At 44.6% G+C, this 21,329-nt stretch overlaps 1 protein-coding gene across 1 annotated transcript in view; it reads right to left on the bottom strand.

The window, feature by feature from the left end:
- Positions 1-21,329, bottom strand: part of FMN2 (formin 2) — a 108,825-nt gene that overhangs the window by 82,772 nt on the left and 4,724 nt on the right. The window contains exons 4-6 of the mRNA XM_014536019.1: positions 16,871-18,045; positions 14,354-14,498; positions 3,317-3,404 (exon numbers count right to left, since the gene is read on the bottom strand). Of these exons, the coding sequence (XP_014391505.1) occupies positions 3,317-3,404; positions 14,354-14,498; positions 16,871-18,045 (1,408 nt within the window). The remainder of the gene's footprint in view (positions 1-3,316; positions 3,405-14,353; positions 14,499-16,870; positions 18,046-21,329) is intronic.

Genomic DNA, 21,329 nt, shown 5'->3' with positions numbered 1-21,329 from the left:
ATGAGAGAGAAACATCGATCAGCTGCCTCCTGCACATCTCCTACTGGGGATGTGCCCGCAACCCAGGTACATGCCCTTGACCGGAATCGAACCTGGGACCTTTCAGTCCACAGGTTGACGCTCTATCCACTGAGCCAAACCGGTTTCGGCATATAGGTTAATTTTTAAAGAAGTATTCTTCTACTTTACACTCATAGCTAGAAACTGGTTTTCATGATCAGGAAAATAACGTCGAAGCCATACATACGAGCATCTGTCCATGTCTGTACTTAGATTCTACTCATGTCTGTCCCCAGGATTCATTTCACCAACAAAGCCAATCTCCTCCTCACCGCGCCCGTCACGGGCCGCTCAGAGCCAACAGGGATGACCGTGGAATGAGGCTGACACCCACCGCGCAGAGACAGTGATGAAGAGACCACAGGGCTGGGAGACCTTGGCCTTGCAAGTTTCCAACACAAATCGCTCTCCTTGTGGATAAAGCGTAGTCCAAGATGTAGCCAGGCTCAACTTCTAAGATCTGCTCCTATAACCACGCCTTCCACGCTAGTGACTCTAACAGGGCACTTTCACACACAAGCATCATAAAGTCAATTCGACTCTAAGCTTTTCTAGAGTTTTAACAGGGAGGAAGAGAAAGAGAGTAACTACCTCCTTTGAACAGCACTCCACTTGCCTTGTTTTAGAGAAACCGATGCTGTAGCAAAAGCACAACCTTGGAGAAGTGGCTCATCTGAGTGCAAAGAACAGGACGGGTTGGTTAAGGGGACGGGTGCACATCCGGTCTGTTCCATTGAAGAGCTGCGTGACCTTGACAAAGACACCCGAGCACCAAAAAAAGGTCTTGGTTTGCTCTTCTGTAAGATGACGTTGGAGGCCTGGCTAAATCCTGTGGCTACTTCTCTCCGGGCGCATATCCTGATCGAAGTCAAGTTTAGTCTATTCTGGAGGCCACAGGTGATTCACGCACGTCAACCACAGTTCCAGACAACACACTGAGGCAGAACAAGGCGGTATCCCTTGAATGCACACTGCTTGCTTCTTCAAGCTTTTAAGGCAACCATTTTTTTTTTAATTTTTTTTTTTTTAGAAAACCGTGTGCAGGATTTCAAAGTGACTCCAGCAATCACTTTATGCCCCTAATGGGATAAAGTTTATGCATAATGCAGTGTGACCTTTAAACTACTGACATCCATGCTATGTTATTGTTAGCGTTGCATGTTAAGCTAGCAAATTTTTCAATGAACTCTCGCTGGCTTTACCACAGACACAGATGGGAGGCGGGCTCCTCTTGTTCATAAGGTTCTCATTATTAACTCAGCCCGGCTTGAATATTTGACTGAAGGGAAGGGCCGTGTCATTATTTTCAGATTTCCTTCTATGACTTAACTGGGCTCCATCTGCCAGCTTTTGAAACGCCAAGTATTTCTTGGCGCCAGACTTGGCGTCCTGCTCTGTGACTACCACCCCCAACGCTCCGGCTCGAGGAAGTCTCCTCGCCATCAAAACAGTTTAATAAAACTGAAATGGTGATTAAGAGTTACTCATCAATTGACGAGGCATGCCAAGCTGGGGCTATTTGTGAATTATTCCACACAATCGTTTCAGCCAAACAAAGACAATCCGCATTCATAGAGGGGCAGGCTAGGAAGCTGGTTCGACGTTTCCATGATTTATAAGGTCTGTGTTGTACTGGAAACCACATTTCTTTAATAGGTAAACTGGCATTCCACTGAACAATTCAATCTGCTTTAAATCTAGTCTAAGGCTCTGGGCAGCTTAAGGGACATTCTGAATATAAATTTAATTCCTCTGTTCACCTTTGGGCAATATCTCTCGGCACCGATGTGATCGGAGGAGAAGGCATAGGAATACCTGTGCGCTGGAGGGTAGAATTCAATTATTAAAATATTGGCACTAAAGTCACTTAGAAAATGTTAAAAATCACCCTGATTCCAAATGTAAATAATGTTGTAGGAGCCTGGTTAAAGACATAAATTAAAACAACAACATAAAAGAAATAACAAGCGGTCCTGATATTACTGTTTCCATGTGTCTTGACCACGAACAATAATATAAGTAGGCAAGAATCCTTTGAAACTATCTTTGATGGTTATTAGAAAAGATAATTCAATCTGTCGATGCGTAGAAGAGCCCAGTGGTGGACCCATACGTCGTCCCACATAACTGAAAGGAGAGAGACCAGTTCTCTATCCTAAAATGTTATCCATCGTAATCTGCTTCAGTGATTCTTTGAGCATCTCATGGTCTGAGAACGGGAGGACCGGAAGCACACGCCCCATCACCCGTCCAGTGTTTTTAAGACATCGGAGATAAATGATCAGTTTTGAGTTTTCATTTCATCCCTTAATATGGCAATCCAGGCTTCTGTGCAACATCTCTAATCATCAGAACAGTCCTAAAACAACAACAATCCAAACCAGCTTCCTGGTAGGCAGCCAATGAATGATTCTCTCTCATGGTGGATGTTTCCATCTCTCCCTTCCTCTCTGAATTCAATAAAATATATATATATCGGCTTCCTTGTAATTCTTACAGTGGTTGAAATTGATCTATCGGAAAATCCTAGGTTTACCTCCTCTTCTGTAGGTTACTTCATCCAATACCTGAGACTCGAGTCTCAACCTATTTTTCTCCCCTGTGGACTGTCTTCTCCAGGTATTTTCAATGGCTGAGGCACGCCCACTGTCCCCACCTCTCACCACTGCTTATCAGTCACTCTTTGACAATGGCATCTAGAAGCAACACCTCAGATATAATCTAGTTAAAGAGGACAGTGAGGCTAGTACTTCTAATGAATTAAAATTTAAATATTTATTGCCCAGCCGGCATGGCTCAGTGGTTGAGCGTTGACCTATGAACCAGGAGGTCGAGGTTCCATTCCCGGTCAGGGCACATACCGGGGTTGCAGGCTCAATCCCCACTCGGGGGCATGCAGGAGGCAGCCGATCCATGATTCTCTCTCATCACTAATGTTTCTCTCTCTCTCTCCCTTCCTCTATGAAATCAATAAAGATATATTAAAAATAAATAAATAAATGTATATTAATGCAGACTAAACATGTCTCATGGGAATCATGAGACAGAAACAACAGAAAAGTCACATGAATAGTAAATGTTCCAGCAACAAGCATGAGAGGAAGTTTGGGAGCACTTAGGCCCTAAGTCTTAGGGGAAACATACTAACCTCAATGTACACGGCACCTCTAAGTCTGAAACCATTTTACCACCGAACAGCATGCTCTTCAGCCCACATAGTAGTATTCAAAAGCTGAATTTTTATGCTTAAACTTACCATGTTGTATGTCTTTCATATCCAAGTGGAGGCTAGACATTAATATTCCAACCGCTTGCGATCTTTTGTTGCTTAATAACTTGACAACCTGCTCAAGAAAGAAAAGGGGGAATGTCTATTTGAACGCCAACGATAAGCTTAATAACATGTTGTTTAATCCTAAACAAGGAACAAATCAAGTCATTATATAAAGTATTCAAGAAGGGTTTGAAAAGAGCTCTGGGGTTGTATATTATAAAACTTCAAAATCCACCATTTCCACACACCACCCCTTCCCGAGTGTTCCCATTGCCCTCAATGGCAGGCGCTTTACCAGTCTTAAGAGCTGGGTAAGTCAACAGTAAGATTTGTAATAGTTTAGGAAATCAGTTGGGTCTCTGTAAAATAACAACTTCACATTTGATAATTTGCAGCCTGAGATTTAAAAAGTGGTCCTTCAGAGACGCAGAGTCATAGAAGCATGAACAGACTGTTGAACCTCAGAGGGAAGGCAGGGGAGGGTGGCTGGGAAGAGATCAACCAATGAACTTGTGTGCATATATGCATAACCCATGGACACAGACAATGGGGTGGTGAGGGCCTGAGCGGGGGCGGGCAGACAGGAGTGGGCTGGAAGAGGTTAAGGGGAGAAAAGGAGGACCGATGTAATACTTTCAACGACAAAGATTAAATAAATAAATAAAAACCAAAGATGATCTCAGAACCCTCAGCTGAAAAAACGGAAAATGCAGAAATAACGAATTTGAAATCTACAAAATTAGGACATATAACCAAGAAAAAAGTCTATTTTCAATGACCTGAATTCACATCAGAGTTAGCTAATCCTCTTAACAAAGCGTTTATCGTAGACTCCCCTGAGAGGCAGGGCTGTGTAGGGATCATGAACAAGAACTCTGTAAAATAAAGCAGTGTTTCTCCAACTTTACTAGGCACTTCGGTCATCTGGGATCTTTTTTTAATGCAGATTCTGATTCCTAGGCCTGGATGGGGGCTTCTGGAAAAGCTACTCCAACACCCTAAAGCCTCAGTTCTCTCATTTAAAAAAAAAAAATGACAGCATCAACTTCAAAGTCTGTAGTGGATATTCAGAAGGATAATGCGCTTGACACTCTTAGGAATAGACCTAGCGAATAGTGTCTTCATTGCAATAATCTATATATATAAAAGCCTAAGCAACCGCTCAACCACTTGACCAGTAGCTATGATGCCCACTGCCCACCAGGAGGCAGATGTTCAACACATAGGCATGGAAACATGGAACAGACTGATGAATCTCAGAGGGAAGGGGGGAGGGGGGAGGGCAGGAAGAGATTAACCAAAGATCTTATATGCAGACTAGAGCCCAGCGCAGGGATTCATGCACCGGTGTGTCCCTCAGCCTGGTCTGCAGGGATGGGGCCAAAACTGGCAGTCAAACATCTCCCAAGGGGTCCCGGATGCAAGAGGGCGCAGGCCAGGCCGAGGGAGTCCACTGGTGCACGAATCCGTGCACTGGGCCTCTAGAAATAGCTATAAAAGACACTTAGGAAAGCATTTTTAAATGTTTGCTCAAGAATGAAATACCTGTCAACTTTTCATTACTGAGTCCACTGGTGCACGAATCCGTGCACTGGGCCTCTAGAAATAGCTATAAAAGACACTTAGGAAAGCATTTTTAAATGTTTGCTCAAGAATGAAATACCTGTCAACTTTTCATTACTGAGTTTAATCCTACACAATAATTAATTATTTTTCCTTCCTCTCACGTAATTTCCTAAGAAATTAAGACCATTATCGGTTCAAAGTCCTTTTCCAGTGGTTGCAAACAATTTCTCATTATCTGCCCTGGCATCCTACACGGCCAATCACGCATCTGCTTTGAACAGGTGCCATACTAGGCCCTGGAAGAAAATAAAATCATACCTACGACACCCAATAAACCAAAAACTTGGAATTACTGAGTTTAATCCTACACAATAATTAATTCTTTTTCCTTCCTCTCACGTAATTTCCTAAGAAATTAAGACCATTATCGGTTCAAAGTCCTTTTCCAGTGGTTGCAAACAATTTCTCATTATCTGCCCTGGCATCCTACATGGTCAATCACGCATCTGCTTTGAACAGGTGCCATACCAGGCCCTGGAAGAAAATAAAATCATATCTACGACACCCCAATACACCAAAAACTTGGACGTTTCTTGCAGTTTCTTACGATCTGGTAGAATCATGCACTACAGAAAGACACCGAGGAACCTTCTCCTGGTCTAAATGCAGAACCACACCAAGGGTTTTGTTTCCTAATCCCCACCCAGTCAAGAAGCGCGCACCGCTCTCCTCCAAAGGGCTTGGCACACACACATCCTTGCTGGAAACTGAATCTTAGATTAGAGGGGTACATGGCCACATCCAAGGAGTAGGGTAAGATAAGAAGAGTCAGCTATAGAGATTAGGGACCGGTGAATTCCGAAGCAGAAGGAGAGGATGTAAAAATTGCTGTTTCGCACACAGATATTCGAGCACAGGGCAGGATATCCAGTGGAGTACAGTACAATCGAGGAGCAACAGATACAAAGAGCAGCCAAGAGCACTCTAATGAGAACATAACAGGAGAGGACGAGCAAATATGAAATAAGAAGCCCAAACTAAACAAGAGGTTTAAGAATGGAAGGGAGGCAGACAGGGTAGAACTCCCAGACTTCGAATTGCCAATGATTTGACCTGTGTGGAGGTAAAAGAGCTGTAGTTTAGCCCGTGTCTTTGCCTAAGTGAGCAGCTAGGTAACTTTAGACAAGTTCTTTAACTAATAGACCTCAATCCCCCTATCTGTAGAATATACTTAATAGTCCATATGTGACATTCCCATAACTTGAGACAACAGAATATATAATGAGAAAAAATTTTTTAAAGTATAAAACATCTTGCAAATGCAAGGTGTTGGTGTTAGTGACCCAATGACTAGCAGTTATATTTTACTAGAGGCCTGACGCACGAAATTCGTGCAAGGGGCTCGGCCCTCGCAGCCCTGGCTTCGTCCGGAAGGTTGTCCAGAAGGTCGTTCAGCTGTCCGGTCTAATTAGCATATTATGCTTTTATTATTATTATGGATCAGGCTATAAAAGCACCTGAGCTTATTCCAACAAGAGGAAGATAAGCAATGATAGAAAATGATAAGGAATAAACCAAATAAAGTTTGGCAAAATCTAGAATGAAGAGAGAACAACCCACACAATGATTACTCCCCATCGTGTAGCAAACATACAAAGTGCTGGTTCTCTAAGATCTCTTGAGACACACAACCTGTGGGCCATCCCACAACTTTGATTTGGGTTCAAATAGTTTTCCTTTGGAAAGATGGGGTGATCTCTAGATTTTTTTTTTGACCCAATGAGAATCGGGAACCAAGAGCTTTCTTGGTACTGCCTGATACCAGTTCGTGCAAACAGCAAACATCTTAAATCCGAACGAGTCTACACTCCAAAGTAAAGAATGCCTGTATGAGATTTTGCAGAGCAAGAGGTTATCAGGGTTTGGGTGGGTTTTGAAGTCAACCCACACAAGAAAAGAGGCCTGCAGCCTTATTTACTCTACCACCTTCTCCTCTTGCAATTAGCACTAAGCTTCAGGGCAGGGTGGCTGGCCTCACAGGCATCCAACCGCATTCCAAGGCCCTGCAGACCAGAGAAGACATTGACACTGACCATACCCAGGAGGGATATCTCCAGACTATCTGGTTGGCACCAGACAAGCCTGTCTACTTGGGCAGCCTCAGCACAATCTGGGACACAAAACAGGTAGTTTGCTGATTGGGGAGATAGCTGACATCCCCCACAGATTAAGAAGCTAGAAGTCAATAATTTGGCCTATGTGGAGGTAAGAAATCTGTATTTCAGCCCATGTCTTTGCCTAAATGAGCAGCTAGGTAACTTTAGACGAGTTCTTTAACGGCTCTCAATTCCCCTATCTGTAGAATATTCCTCAGTGGGGGTGTGCAGGAGGCAGCCAATCAATGGACCTCTCTCATCACTGATGTTCTATCTCCCTCTCCCTTCCTCTCTGAAATCAATAAAAATATATTTAAAAAGCAAAGCAAAGCCACAGGCTTGTTCTAAATAAATTCAAGTTGAAGAGAGTAATGAAACAGCCTCTTAGCTTGGTGTATGCAATGTACTCAAATCACATCTGCCAAAATATTAACTAACGTGTGTCCGTTGACAGAGAAGGAAGCAAGGCTAAGAATGGGAAATGGCTGAAAGCCATGACAACATGAGCTGGGCTGGGATTTCCACTCACCTCTGCCTGACTCCAAAGCTCACCTGTTCCCCTGCTCTAGGCCCCGTTGGCCACACTCCCCTTACACACACATACACATGGTGCAGCATCCTTGACATAACAGAGCACCCAATACACCAGAAGAATCCACTGACAGAGAAACATGAAATAATATTGGGCTTTTTAATATCTATATATATAAAAGCCTAAGCAACCGTCCGACCGTTCGACCAGTAGCTATGACACGCACTTGACCACCAGGGGGCAGATGCTCAACACCCAGGCATGGAAACATGGAACAGGATAAATCTCGAGAGTGGGAAGAGATTAACCAAAGATCTTACATGCATACCGAGGCCCGGTGCATGGATTTGTGCACCAGTGGGGTCCCTCGGCCTGGCCTGAGGGGATGGGGCTGAAACTAGCAGTCTGACATCCCCCGAGGGGTCCCGGATTGCGAGAGGGCAGAGGCCAGGCCAAGATGTCCCACCAGTGCACGAATCCGTGCACCGGGCCTCTCCTTTTCATTTAAAGGGACAAGTGTAAAAGAATTAGAAATGCAATTCCTTACTGATATCAACTTCTCCTTTCTTAGCTTACACTGAAGCAGTTAGGATGATCCTGACAAAACAAAACAAAACCGATAAAAAGTATAACATGATCATAAGTAAACTGAGGAAGAAAAAATGACATTAGGTTATATTTTCATAAAAATATTATTCTAATAGGTTGCACTTCCAAATTTCGTATTTTTTAAAAATATTACAGTAACATGGAATAAAAAGTTGAACATAAATACCACTAAGCTCTTAAAATAAAATGTTTTTCTAATTAAAACGAACTATCACAACTACCCATCTCTTTCCACTCTGTGAGCACAGTGAAAACACACAGAGATGTTGAAATTCCTGGAATTTAAAACAATACACAACCTTCTCTTTTATATTCATTAGACACAGCATTTTGCCAGTTTTGTCATGTAGAAGACATACATGCAAGATATAATTTGGCCCTTCATCACTTCAAACATCTTGCCAATCAAAAAACTATGTGTCATCCGCCCAATGGCATGCACGTTCACGGGGCTGTATTTTTCTCTTCAGAATTCCTGCTAAAAATCTGGTTTTATAGATATTTGCACTATCTCCACCACTAACGTAATGTAGCGTTCTTAGCTGGGAATTCACAGGCTAAGATTAGAAGTATTAAAGTGTGAGTAAAACATCTATGTTTCATGATATTATTTAGATATCAAAGGTGTCTACAGAATAGGGACATCAGCATATTTTGATGACTGATGTCAACTATCACAAATAAAAGATATGATACAGATGAAATGATAAGGTTACTGGCAACCCCAAATGAATAAGACTCTTACTGAGACCATTTTTACATGCATTCTTGGTATTTTATGACAAATATGTTTTGCTAAAACATTACTTGGCACATAAGAATAAAGGGCTATATCGTATGGATTTTTGTAATCACTTCCAAAAAAAAAATTAATGCTGGAGTGCCTTTTACTGTCCACATTTTTTAGCTAAATTGCCCTGTTCAAGGTCACACATTCATCGAGTTCACGTTCTGAGCCACAGCCCTGCTCCACCCCTAACCTTCAGTATGAACAGCCTACTTCGGCCAAGGACTTTCACACACTGGGCCTCATTCCCTACCTATTCCTCAATATTCCGTGCGATCAGACACAGTTCAAGGCAGATAAACCATAGAGAGAACACTTTTATTTTTCAAGTTGCTGGCTGCAAAGCAAACCTGAGATTGAAATCCCTGTCTAAATAGTCTGCCCTGCATGTTACGCGTTTCAGGGAAAATAAGAAAAATAAACAAAACCCAAAAAAAGTTCCCTTCCTTTGTAGTTACAGCACAACAAAATACCAGTGATTGATTTTGATTTTTGAAAAGGCCAGTGTTATACGGAAGAAATGAAATATTCTGGGAATGAGGGACCACCTAGCATCAGTTTATGGAATAGAGACTGCATCGTAAACGTTTGGTTATTCCGTGAATGGTCATCCCGTTTGTGGCCTATTCAACCATCTGCTTTTCCTCCCGCCCCTTAGCCATTAGCACGATGTGACTTTTTTGGCTCTTCTATAGACACAGGCTTGGTTCCTGGCTCTAGCCACTGAACAGCACGGTGCCTTTCGCACTGTGAAGAGCGACGAGGGTGAAAATTGCATTTGATCCTAGCCATCCGAGGAACACAGTTCCAGCTTTCTCGCAAGTCTCCGATCTATTTCTGGAAATGACATATTGGCTAAGCAACTGGTGCATTTCCCAAAGACCTCCTAGAGTTTGGAAGTAAAAGAGAAATAAACATTGACTTGTCAGTGATCTAATTTATGATGCTCATTTCTTAGGGAATAAAAGCTTCAATATGTGATTTTTTTTTTAAGTCTTTAAAGACAAATGGCGTTCTTTGCGGCGGCACCATTTTCAAGGATTGTATGCCCAGCGTTTTTCCTTCCTTCAACAATTCCATTTAAAGGGACAGACACTGTGCTAACTGTGTACGTTCTGGCACATTCTCATCCAACAACAGTCAAATCATTCATTACTCATCTCCTGGAAGATATCTTCCAACTCTATGGTCCCAAAGTATCAAATTGCTTTTCAATAATCGTTTTTCTAAAGCAGTTATTGTTTACAACAAATATTTAGTTACAACTATAATAAAGTGAAGAAAACTCAAGTAAATAGTTTAATTTTTGCCTATGTATATACACTTGTAATCATCATTCGGATCCTTAAACAAAACATGACTAGCATCCCTGAAAGCTCCATTCATACTTCTCTCCTATCAATACTTCCCCCCCAAAGTCTCATTCTGACTTCTATTGACACAGTTTGCTGCTGTCTGATCTTTAACATCAGATAAGTGGACACGTACTGTTGATATTGGGCTTTGTCTATGAAATCCACCAATATGGCTGAGTAAAATGGTAGGTGATTATTTTTCATTGCTGTATATTATTCCCCTGTGTCATTATAACACAATTTATTCTTCCATTTTAATCATGATGAATATTTGGAATGTTTTCAGTTTAGAAGTATTACCACCAGTGCTACTGTAAGCATTCTTACACATGTAATTTTTTTAATATATATTTTATTGATTTTTTTTTACAGAGAGGAAGGGAGAGGGATAGGGAGTTAGAAACATCGATGAGAGAGAACATCGATCAGCTGCCACCTGCACAATCCCTCCCCCACCGGGAATGGAGCCCGGAAACCCGGACATGTGCCCTTGACCGGAATAGACCCCGGGACCTTCAGTCCACAGGCTGACGCTCTATCCACTGAGCCAAACCAGCCAGGGCAAAAAGATGCTTTTAAAAGGAAAGCTCATGAGTATCATGGTGATTTTTAAAAATACTCTGTAACTTCCTCTCAGACAGATACGGCCTAGAAGTCCCTCTATTTAGTCACGTAACAATGACATCCAGGCTTTTTTTAGGGGGCGGTGGGGAGGTAATCCTGGGACAGTCAGGAACCATTCTTGATTTATTGCAATATCGCAGGCTTCCTCTTTTCCTCCCTTTCCAATTTTTGAACTGGAAGCCAAAAAACTAGTAACTGAGGTAGAGGCAGAACAGAGACTGATTGCAGTCGGTACGATTGGTTTGACAAACCCAGCTGGGGAATGGGGCCAGGAAGCTAGCCAATAGAGAAGAGAAGAAGCCAGTTCCCTCAGGAGGACCACGGAAATACAGGCATTATACTCATCTGACTCATCACCATTTCTAACGGGAACTCATCTATGGGGAGATGGATACGCACATATCCTTTTGGTAACAACAGAAGGTTTTTCTACATCGAAAGCAGAAGGCATACGATTACTCTCCAGCAGCACAATTATGACAAGTGTAACGTATGTCTCTGGGGGAGAAGAGAAACACACGTGCAAACTCAGGCCGGACTGGGGCTGAAAGAGACACACTTGGCGTCCGTACATGCAAGGCGCTCACTCGCCCTTCTAAGGCCTCGCCCCCTTTCTTCTCCACGGGGTCCCCTTTCCTGGAAGTTCGCTACATACTGGCTATCTTCCCCCACAGAAGGGCGGCCCAGTGAGGACCATTTGGCCCTCCCCCACCTTTCCTCCCCTTTTCAGGGGTCACCAGGAAGAAGGGAGGAAGCATGGCGAGGGTAGGGGGGATGGCTGTCATCGGCCTTTTTTTCCTGCCCCCCCACCCCCACACACACCTAGAAAAACCAGCCGACACTATGGGTTAAAGGCTAGTCTGGCTGGAATGAATGAAAAGTAATGAACCGATGATCACAACTCTCAATGCGTTAAATATGCCTTATTAATTAAAGGACCCAGGGCGGGGGGTGGGGATGAATTCAGGCACAGTAGCAATTCTATCCCTACCCACATCTCTTCAGCCACCCAAAAGGTGACTCACCCCAGGCTTTAAAGCAGTGGTTCTCAACCTTCTGGCCCTTTAAATACAGTTCCTCATGTTGTGACCCCAACTATAACGTTATTTTTGTTGCTACTTCATCACTGTCATATTGCTACTGTTATGAATCGTCATGTAAATATCTGATATGCAGGATGGTCTTAGGCGACCCCTGTGAAAGGGTCGTTTGACCGCCAAAGGGGTCGCGACCCACAGGTGGAGAACCGCTGCTTTAAAGAGACCATGAGCCAAACCGGTTTGGCTCAGTGGATAGAGCGTCGGCCTGCGGACTGAAAGGTCCTGGGTTCGATTCCGGTCAGGGGCATGTACCTTGGTTGCGGGCACATCCCCAGTGGGGGGTGTGCAGGAGGCAGCTGGTCAATGTTTCTCTCTCATCGATGTTTCTAACTCTCTATCCATCTCCCTTCCTCTCTGTAAAAAAATCAATAAAATATATTTTAAAAAAAAAAGAGACCATGAAATACACAGATCGTCACAGGTAGGTAACCCGATAGTTGTCAGAAACCCACTTCTGATCACATCACGGGAATGGCCCACTTGGGTTGTCAGGACTGGGAATAGATCAATGCACAATATTTTAGATCCGACCCCTCCACCTCCTTGTGTGAAAATACAGGAAGAAGAGGGATGGAATAGTATGGTATCACCCCTAAGTAATAAGGGATCCTAGGGCCTAGTCCAAGACGACTACATAGAGCTTTCTAGAATAAGGAACATCTTTTCAACTGTCAGCTTTCCTGCAAACCTTAGCAAGAGTCTTCATATAAAGATCCTACGTTCATCCCTTCAAATGACTTCTGTGTCATTAAAAAAAAAATGCAATAAAATACTCTTAGCAAGAGAGATGGATCCGCGTGCTTTGAGAAGAACATTTAAAAAGATGCTGGGCCCCTATGCAATAGTTTTTCTAATCACTCGAGTTTCTTAAGTGTCCGTGGAAGTTGGGTGAATAAAAGAAGCAAGGGCAATACCTAAACCACCAGAAACCGACAACGATCACAGTTTAAAAATACAATGTTGGTGGAAGTAAACACGGAAAAGAGAAAATAAATATAGGAGCAGAGCAGCAAGACCACACAGTGATGACAATAACATGTTCCATCAAGTCCTGGGTGGCCCAGTGAAAAGAAAAACCTATAGAAGACTATTACGAGCGGGGAGCGGCATGACTATTAAAACAGGCAGTGAAATCTGTGAAACCATACTAGTATGCCGGAGAATGGCAAACATGACTTATTCAGTTGGATGAAGAAAAAAGAGCGCCAACCCAAAACAAACCAGAAATTAATTGCTATTTGGAGTGAGTCATGTGTTGAACACCCATTCTGTAACTCTGCATGCGATGCCGGCTGCGAGACTGAAATGCTCATTGAGTCTCAGCATGGAATACAGAAGAGAGTGCAGATGATGAAACAATGCAAAATGTTCGGCACAGTTAAGAGCGTGGTACTTGTTCCTCTAGAAACATTAGAAGCTCAGTGGCCTGGCTTAAAAAGAAAGTTTGTAAGTGTATGAAAAAGACATCTAAAGCAGGCTTTTAAGTCCATCGTGTGGCCTATGATTTCACATTAGGTAAGAGAACAAGCAAAGGAAAGAGACTCGGGAACATAAGGGTTAGGATACTCGTGGTAAATACAGAACACAGGGGACGATATTTCCTGGGGGAAAAAGGGAACAAAATATATGGAACATGTTGCCAGGAAGAAAACTGAGCAATGAGAATAAATGATTCAAGAAGCACCTAGAAACGCTTTGGAGAATTGGGTGGGGGGAGCGTTTTATTTTTAAATATATAGAGACTTTTCACTTAGCATGATACTCTCCAGGTCCCTCCATGTTGTCTTAGAGGGTAAGAGAGTCCTCTCTCTCTCTCTCTCTTTTTTTTTAATTTCTGCATAGTATTCCATGGCATAAATGCACCATAGCTTTTTTATCCACTCATCTACCGATGGGCACTTGGGCTGTTTCCAGATCATGCTAAGTGACATGAGCCAGTCAGAGAAAGACCAGCACCACCTGATCACACTCAGTTGTGGAATCTAATTAACGAAATAAACTGACGAACGGAGTGGATCAGAGACACGGAGGCAGGGAACAGAGTGCGGAACCTCGGAGGGAAGGCGAGTTGAGAACACACGTCCCCGTCCCCTGCTCCAAATAAAATTTAGATTCCATTAATGAGCAAAAATCCTTCCTTTCTTTTTTGCATGAATGAGATTTTGATTTTCACAGAGGATCAGAATAAGGTAATGAATCTTAATGAACTTTCCAAACAATTCTTTTAATGAAAGGTCACAATCAGGCCCGAAACGCTGGCCACGTTGAGAAAACACGCCCAAGTACTCACTTGCTTAGCCTTGGTCTTCGAGATGGTGTCAGAAATCGGCTTCTTCCTCTCCTTTACTGCGGTTTTGGAAAACAGCTCCTCAAACTCGTGGCAATCTATGGACGGCTCTTCAATTTTTTCCCAGATCAGCGAAGCACCAGAGTCTCTAAAGTTAAGCAAAACACCAACTGAAGGAGCCAGGAGCTGGCGTTTAATACAGGTGCACCGTCCACAGGCAACCTGAGCTGTGACACGCGCTGGTGAGAGGCCACATGGAGGGAGAAGGGAGGACAAGAAGGGCCGAGGGATGAAAAGGATGAGAGGAAGCCGGGAAGGAAGGCAGCACCGGCGGAAGGAACAGAAGAGGCAAACGGGGAAGGAAGCGGGAGGGGAGAGAATACTCTTTTTCTTTAAGACCGCTGATGAGAAAGTTAAAATAGCATCGGCACAGAATGAAACCTCTGCTTAGAAATCGTAACGTCCAGGAAGGCTCCGTGATCAAGTCGGTGTGTACAAACATCTATATAATAAAAGCCTAAGCGACCCGTATGGCAGAACGACCAGTCGTTAAGATGCGCACTGACCACCAGGGGGCATACCCTCAACACAGGAGCTGCCCCCGGTGGTCAGTGAGCTTCCACAGGGGGAGCGCCACTCGGCCAGAAGCCGGACTCACACCTGGGGAGTGCAGCGGCGGTGGCGGGAGCCTCTCCCACCTCCATGGCAGTGCTAAGGAGCAGCGAGCCAAGCAAGGAGCAGCGAGCAGGCGGGTGGTAAGGGGCAAGGGGTCCTGGACATCCCCCAAGGGCTCCCAGACTGCAAGACGGTGCAGGCTGGGCTGAGAGATCCCCTCCCCCAGTGAGCGAATTTCGTGCACCGGGCCTCTAGTAAGAGAAATAAAAGCCCTCTCCGTGTGGGTGATAAAGGCAGGAAATGTCTGGTATCTCGCAACCCCGACTTGACTCTTATTCCCGGGCGAGAAAAGAAATCACGTTATGATCCAGGCAGCAACCTCATCTCCCTACCACTTCCCATCATGCCGCTGTTAGCTGACATCACAGTAGCTACAGAGTCATGGAATACCATCTGAAAAGGGTAGACTCGTTTTTAAAAAGAAAAAGAAAAAAGCACTTCCTATATCTGGATAAAATTAGTTTGGGGCATAGTTTAAAATAGATGCATCCACATATACAGGTAAATGGCAACTACATAGAGAATTAGTGACCAAGTTAGAAGTAGTCAAAATATATACATTCTTCCCCTTCAATACTATGTATGATTCAGCAAAGAGAAAAAAATATTAATATGAGAAATGAAAACGGCCCTGGCCCGTGTGGTGCAGTTGGTTGAGCATCAATCACCCCATGCACCCAAAGGTCGCTGGTTCGATTCCTGGTGAGGGCACATGCCCGGGTTGCAGGCTCCATTCCCAGTAGGGGGCGTGCAGGAGGCAGCCGATCAATGTTTCTCACATCAATGTTTCTCTCTCTCTCCCTCTCCCTTCCTCTCAAATCAGTAAAAACATTAAAAAAAAAATGAGAACGAGCCTGATGAATATCCTACTTCTGAATCCATACCACATCACACAAGCCAAATTCAAGGAATCCTGCAAAGTGCATGTATTTTCTCGGACCAGCACATGCCACAGCCATGTGTCCTGGAGAGCAGGGGACACAGTCCATGGACTGTGCATGGATGAGTAATACGCCACCCACATACCTGGGGGCAGCTGTTCTTTTGTAAATATCACTAGAGGCCCGATGCATGAAATTCGTGCAAGGGGCTCAGCCCTCGCAGCCTGGCTTCGTCTGGAAGGTTGTCCAGAAGGTCGTTCGGCTGTCCGGTCTAGTTAGCATATCACGATTTTATTATTATAGATTCCCAACTATGACATCAAGACTTCACACTGTGCCACCCATCTTCTATGAAAGGGCCATAAAATTCTCAAAGCTGAGTGACCTCACACCCAGGGAGTGGGTACGTGTATTTTTGTGTAGCACATTTGTGTGGAAAAAGACAACTGTAGACAAAATGCAACCCTACAACAAGACCGTCCCTCCAAACACATGCAAACAGCACCCTCGCGAGTCCGTGCGTGTAAGGGTTTGATTCACATGGATAAGGCGGTTGTCAGAGTGAGGCAATAGAGCAGGCAGGCTAAGTAAATCCATACCCTTCCATCTTTAAAAGATCAATCAATACCTAGATAGACAGGTATCTGTACACCGTATGCATTGATACATATATGCCATTTGTTCTATCCTTCTGATACCTCTGAGAAAGTAGAATTTTAAATAACAGATTGTTTCACTAAATATTGACTTAAAAATCTACAGACAAATTTTAGAACAGTACTGAAAAGGGCACTAAATTGTCATTTTCCTGAGTTATTAAGGAAAGTACCTCCCTGGAACTTCCTGAGGGCAACGGAGACAGAGTTAAATAGAAAATAAGGAATACTCTGAATGAAAAAGAGGGAATTAAGAAGAGGTGGGGGAGGCGTGTTCCCACTCCGGGCTGAGCCCCCATGCACGCTACCTTTTACTGTGCAGCTGAATTCTCGTCCAGTACAGAGGCTTCATGGGCCGGCAAGGCTCTATGGGCTGCTTCCTACTTCCTCTGTCCTGGCTCATCCCTAATCCAAACCAGCCGGTTGGCAGCGGCGGGGGAAGAAATCCGCACACGTGTGGTGCTGGTAAAGTGCTACCTCCGGCTTGTGGGGGACCAGGGCCAGGAAGCAGAGCAGGTGGCGGTGGGGCTGTGGGGATGCCAGTTCCAGGACCAGGAGGGGGAGGTGGAGCAGGTGGGATACCCACACCTGGCAAAGGAGGAGGTGGGGGAACCCCAAGTCCAGGCAGAGGAGGGGGAGGGGGTATTCCCACCCCAGGAAGAGGAGGGGGAGGGGGTATTCCCACCCCAGGAAGAGGTGGGGGAGGGGGTATTCCCACCCCAGGAAGAGGTGGGGGAGGGGGTAGTCCCACTCCAGGAAGAGGAGGGGGAGGAGGTATTTCTTCACCAGGCAAAGGTGGGGGAGGGGGCGGCAGCATTTGCGTACTAGGCATAGAAGGAGGTGTACTGGGTGGGGGAGGGGAGGGAGCCCCCGTGCCCACACCAAAGGTGGAGCCGGAAGACGCTGTGCAAGGCAGAGGTGGTGGGGGTGGGACGCTGAGGCTGTGTCCAGAGGGCGATGCAACAGACTGCTCATGGCTGGTGTCCAACTCAGTCTGAAGAGAAGGCTGGGAAGACTGTGGTCTGGCCTGGCCTTGACCCTCAGCCCAGGGCAAGGGTGGAGGCGGTGGAGGCTGCACCGGCTGATGGGCATCCAGCTGCACTATTTGCCTTGGAGACACCAGCAGAGAAATCTCTGAGCAGAATTTTGTCTGAGGTCCGGACGGTGAGGGGCCCTCTGGCAGTGTCGTGGCAGGAGGCCGCGTGGGTGGCCCGCCCTCCTCGGTCGGGGACGTCTGGATGGACTTGGCCTGTAAAATCCTCTGGTGCCGGCCATGCTCTTCTCCTAACCTGAGAGCTGCAAGACAGACATCGTCCGAGGGTGCCTCTCCGTTCTGAACCCCAAGACGGCCGCCGGCCACCTCCGCGTCCATGGCAGGGTACTGCTTCTCCAGTTCAGCTATTTTGGTCCTCAGATCCTCAATGGTCTGCTCCAGCTGCTGAATCACAGTGGCCTGTCCCTCAGATCCAATGTCTGTAACTTCCTGAAGGCAACAAAGACATAGTTAAATAGAAAGTAAGGAATACTCCAAAAAAACGGACAGAATTAAGCAAAAAATAGATTTAAATATTGTAGATATCCCTATGGGCACGAGCATACACCTTATGCACACGTTTCAGGCCATGTATGTCATGTTGACTCCGATTTTAACGTTTTGCCTAAGGCAATGTATGGGTCACCCTCATGTCTAAATGGTTCAAGTAACCCTTGTTGTTGAAAGAAATTAAAAAGAAACCTAGTTTACTTCTTAAATAATTGTTTATTGTGGTTATTTCTTTTACCATGGACAATTTAGAGAATATCTGGCGTGCTTTCCCAAGCTATGTATTGAAATACTTTATATATTTGTATAGACGTTAGTGAAAAATAGTGACCCAGTCAGGGAACATAGGGGAGGCAACTAATCAATGATCGATGTTTCCCTTTCACATCCGATGCATGCTGTCTCTCTCTCTCCTTCCCTCTCTCCTTCCCTCTTTCTAAAATCAATAAACCTATCCTCGGGCGAGGATGAAAAATAAAAGACTCCTGTTCATTTTCATTGGTGCAGATTTTTTAAAAAAAAGCATATAATGCCATGATATAGGACATCTTTTATAAAAAGATGGTCAACTTTTGTAGTATTTGAGAACGTCATCAGTTTCCCCAACGACCTCTTGACCATTCTGAAGGTTTCAGAGAGAGAATTGTTTTTCTAGAGATAATTATTATAGACAGAAAACATGGGGGGCAAGTTGGGGGTGAGACTAGCTGCTTGTTACATAGTCCTGACTGTAGAGAGAACAAAACTCCATGTGCTAAAATCTTTATTCCTCTCCACGGCTCTATCTTTACCTGCAAAACCCCAGCCCTCAATCAAGGTGACCATCCTCCTCGTCCATCCCAGGGAAACAGCAATGAAGCTCATGTCAAATCCGAACTGCCTGCCTAGCCCAGTGGTCGGCAAACTCATTCGTCAACAGAGCCAAATATCAACAGCACAACGATTGAAATTTCTTTGGTGAGCCAAATTTTTTAAACTTAAACTATATAGTTAGGTACATTGTTATTAACTTAATTAGGGTACTCCTAAGGCTTAGGAAGAGCCACACTCAAGAGGCCAAAGAGCCGCATGTGGCTCGCAAGCCACAGTTTGCCGACCACGGGCCTCGCCTGTCAAGGAGGGCTGGCCGTCCATTCTTACAGAGCAGCCAGCTGGATGCAGGGTTTCTGCTTCTGAAGGCAGCTAAGCGTCTTCAAAGAATCTTATCTGGCCTTCCTTATCCAGGGCTATCAGCACCAAGTCACCGCCGCCAAGACGCTGTCTGTAGAATTCTCTAGAGAGGCTGCCTTGCTTGTCAGCAGGAAGAGCTGATTTCTACACGGGTTATATAGAATTTTTCCCAGAGGTTTATTAAAAAAAAACTTACATGGTAAACATGATCGAAGAAAAATGCTGTCTGTTCTCTGGCCATTTCAGCAAACATCCTCCCTCCTCTCAGGGCCCACCCACAGACAAGCCCGGATTTCATCTCGAAGCGTCTGCCAGGCGCTCCGCTGTCCATGGAAAGACCTGGGGTTGGGAGCCTGCTCCCTCGTGTCCTGGGCCTGGTACTTAATCTCCCATCCCTTCAGGGTACAACTCGACAAGAGGCCCATCAGCTCCTCAGAGCACTCCACACGAGAGAAATGGACTACTGCTCTCTCTTCTACACTTTTCGAAAAGACTCTCACAGCGTTTCCAGGAACTGTGTGCGTTTCCCCAAGGCTAATGTCTCTCACTATTAAAAATTAAAATGAATGCATTTCTAAAAGGGAAAAAAAGTGTCTTCGTAATTTTGGACAGAATTGATCTAATGGGTACATCCTTACAAATGCAGGAAACAGGCATCTATTATAGAGAGACAACACAGAATGTAATATACTTTACAGGTTGCCAATTTCAATACGATTTGTACTTAAAAGTATTATTTCAAACGTCTAAACCATTCTAAGTGGTGGAGGCTGCCATCTGCGCTGGCTGGACAGTATGTGCAATCGGTCGGCCAACATTCCTCCATTCCCGCATAATCTTATACGTGGGTGGTGATGGCTAGTTCTCACAAATTGTTTACACATTCACAGAATGCAAGTTGCCATGAAAAAATAAAATGTTCGCCCCAAATATTTCTCTAAATACAAGATTATCTGATTCCTAGAAAAAAAGGAAAACATTAGCATAACGTTAAGGCTAAAACTGTCAAAAAGGAAGCCAAGATACACTCAAAGAAAGCTTTTGCCGAAAACTTAACTTGTTCGTCTTTGAAACTTTATTATTTTATGTCAGCAAGATCCTTTCAGAGACTAGAATATCAAAGCCACTTACTGGTAAGTTAACACTGCAACCATTTACTTTGTAAATGCTAGTGAGATGTGTAATTAATTTTTCTCGTTAATTATATGAAAGTTATATTCAGATTGTCAAGTTCTGGTAAATTCTAAGGCTACATGACTGGCATTCTAGGACGCATGACTGGCTATCATAGCACATCTTTTTAAAAATATTTTTTATTGATTTCAGAGAGGAAGGGAGAGGGAGAGAGAGAGACAGAAACATCAATGATGAGAGAGAATCATTGATCAGCTGCCTCCTGCACGCCCCTCACTGGGGATCGAGCCTGCACCCCGGGGGCCAAAGAATAAAAAACTGACTTGAGCCGAAACCGGTTTGGCTCAGTGGATAGAGCGGCGGCCTGCGGACTGAAGGGTCCCAGGTTCGATTCCGGTCAAGGGCATGTACCTGGGTTGCGGGCACATCCCCAGTAGGAGATGTGCAGGAGGCAGCTGATCGATGTTTCTCTCTCATCGATGTTTCTGACTCTCTATCTCTCTCCCTTCCGCTCTGTAAAAAATCAATAAAATATATTTTTCAAAAAACCGGCTTGAAAGGCAGTCCTATTTCAGTTTTATAAAATCATTCTTTAGACGGCAGATTTTCAGAGCATGTTACTTAATATTAAAACAATCAGTATACAGCCCTGGCTGGTGTGGCTCAGTGGATAGTGTCGGCCTATGGACTCAAAGGTCCCGAGTTCGATTCTGGTCAAGGGCACATGCCTGGGTTGTGGGCTTCTCCCCCCCCCCCCCTTCCTCTCTGAGATCAATAAAAAATAAAGTAAACCAATGGGTAAACTGAGGTCCTGAGAATGCAGTTTCGCTTCCCAGCTTCCTCGTTCCAGGGGCCACAGCGAAGCCGGGGGCAGGGCTAGCAGCTGCATTTGCTTTAAGCATCAGACTCCCTGGCAACAC

This window comes from Myotis brandtii, unplaced genomic scaffold (assembly GCF_000412655.1).
Source record: "Myotis brandtii unplaced genomic scaffold, ASM41265v1 scaffold1026, whole genome shotgun sequence".
Taxonomy (NCBI): Eukaryota; Metazoa; Chordata; class Mammalia; order Chiroptera; family Vespertilionidae; genus Myotis; species Myotis brandtii.
Note: the sequence above shows the minus strand (reverse complement) of the source record. Positions and strands in the feature narration are given on the sequence as shown.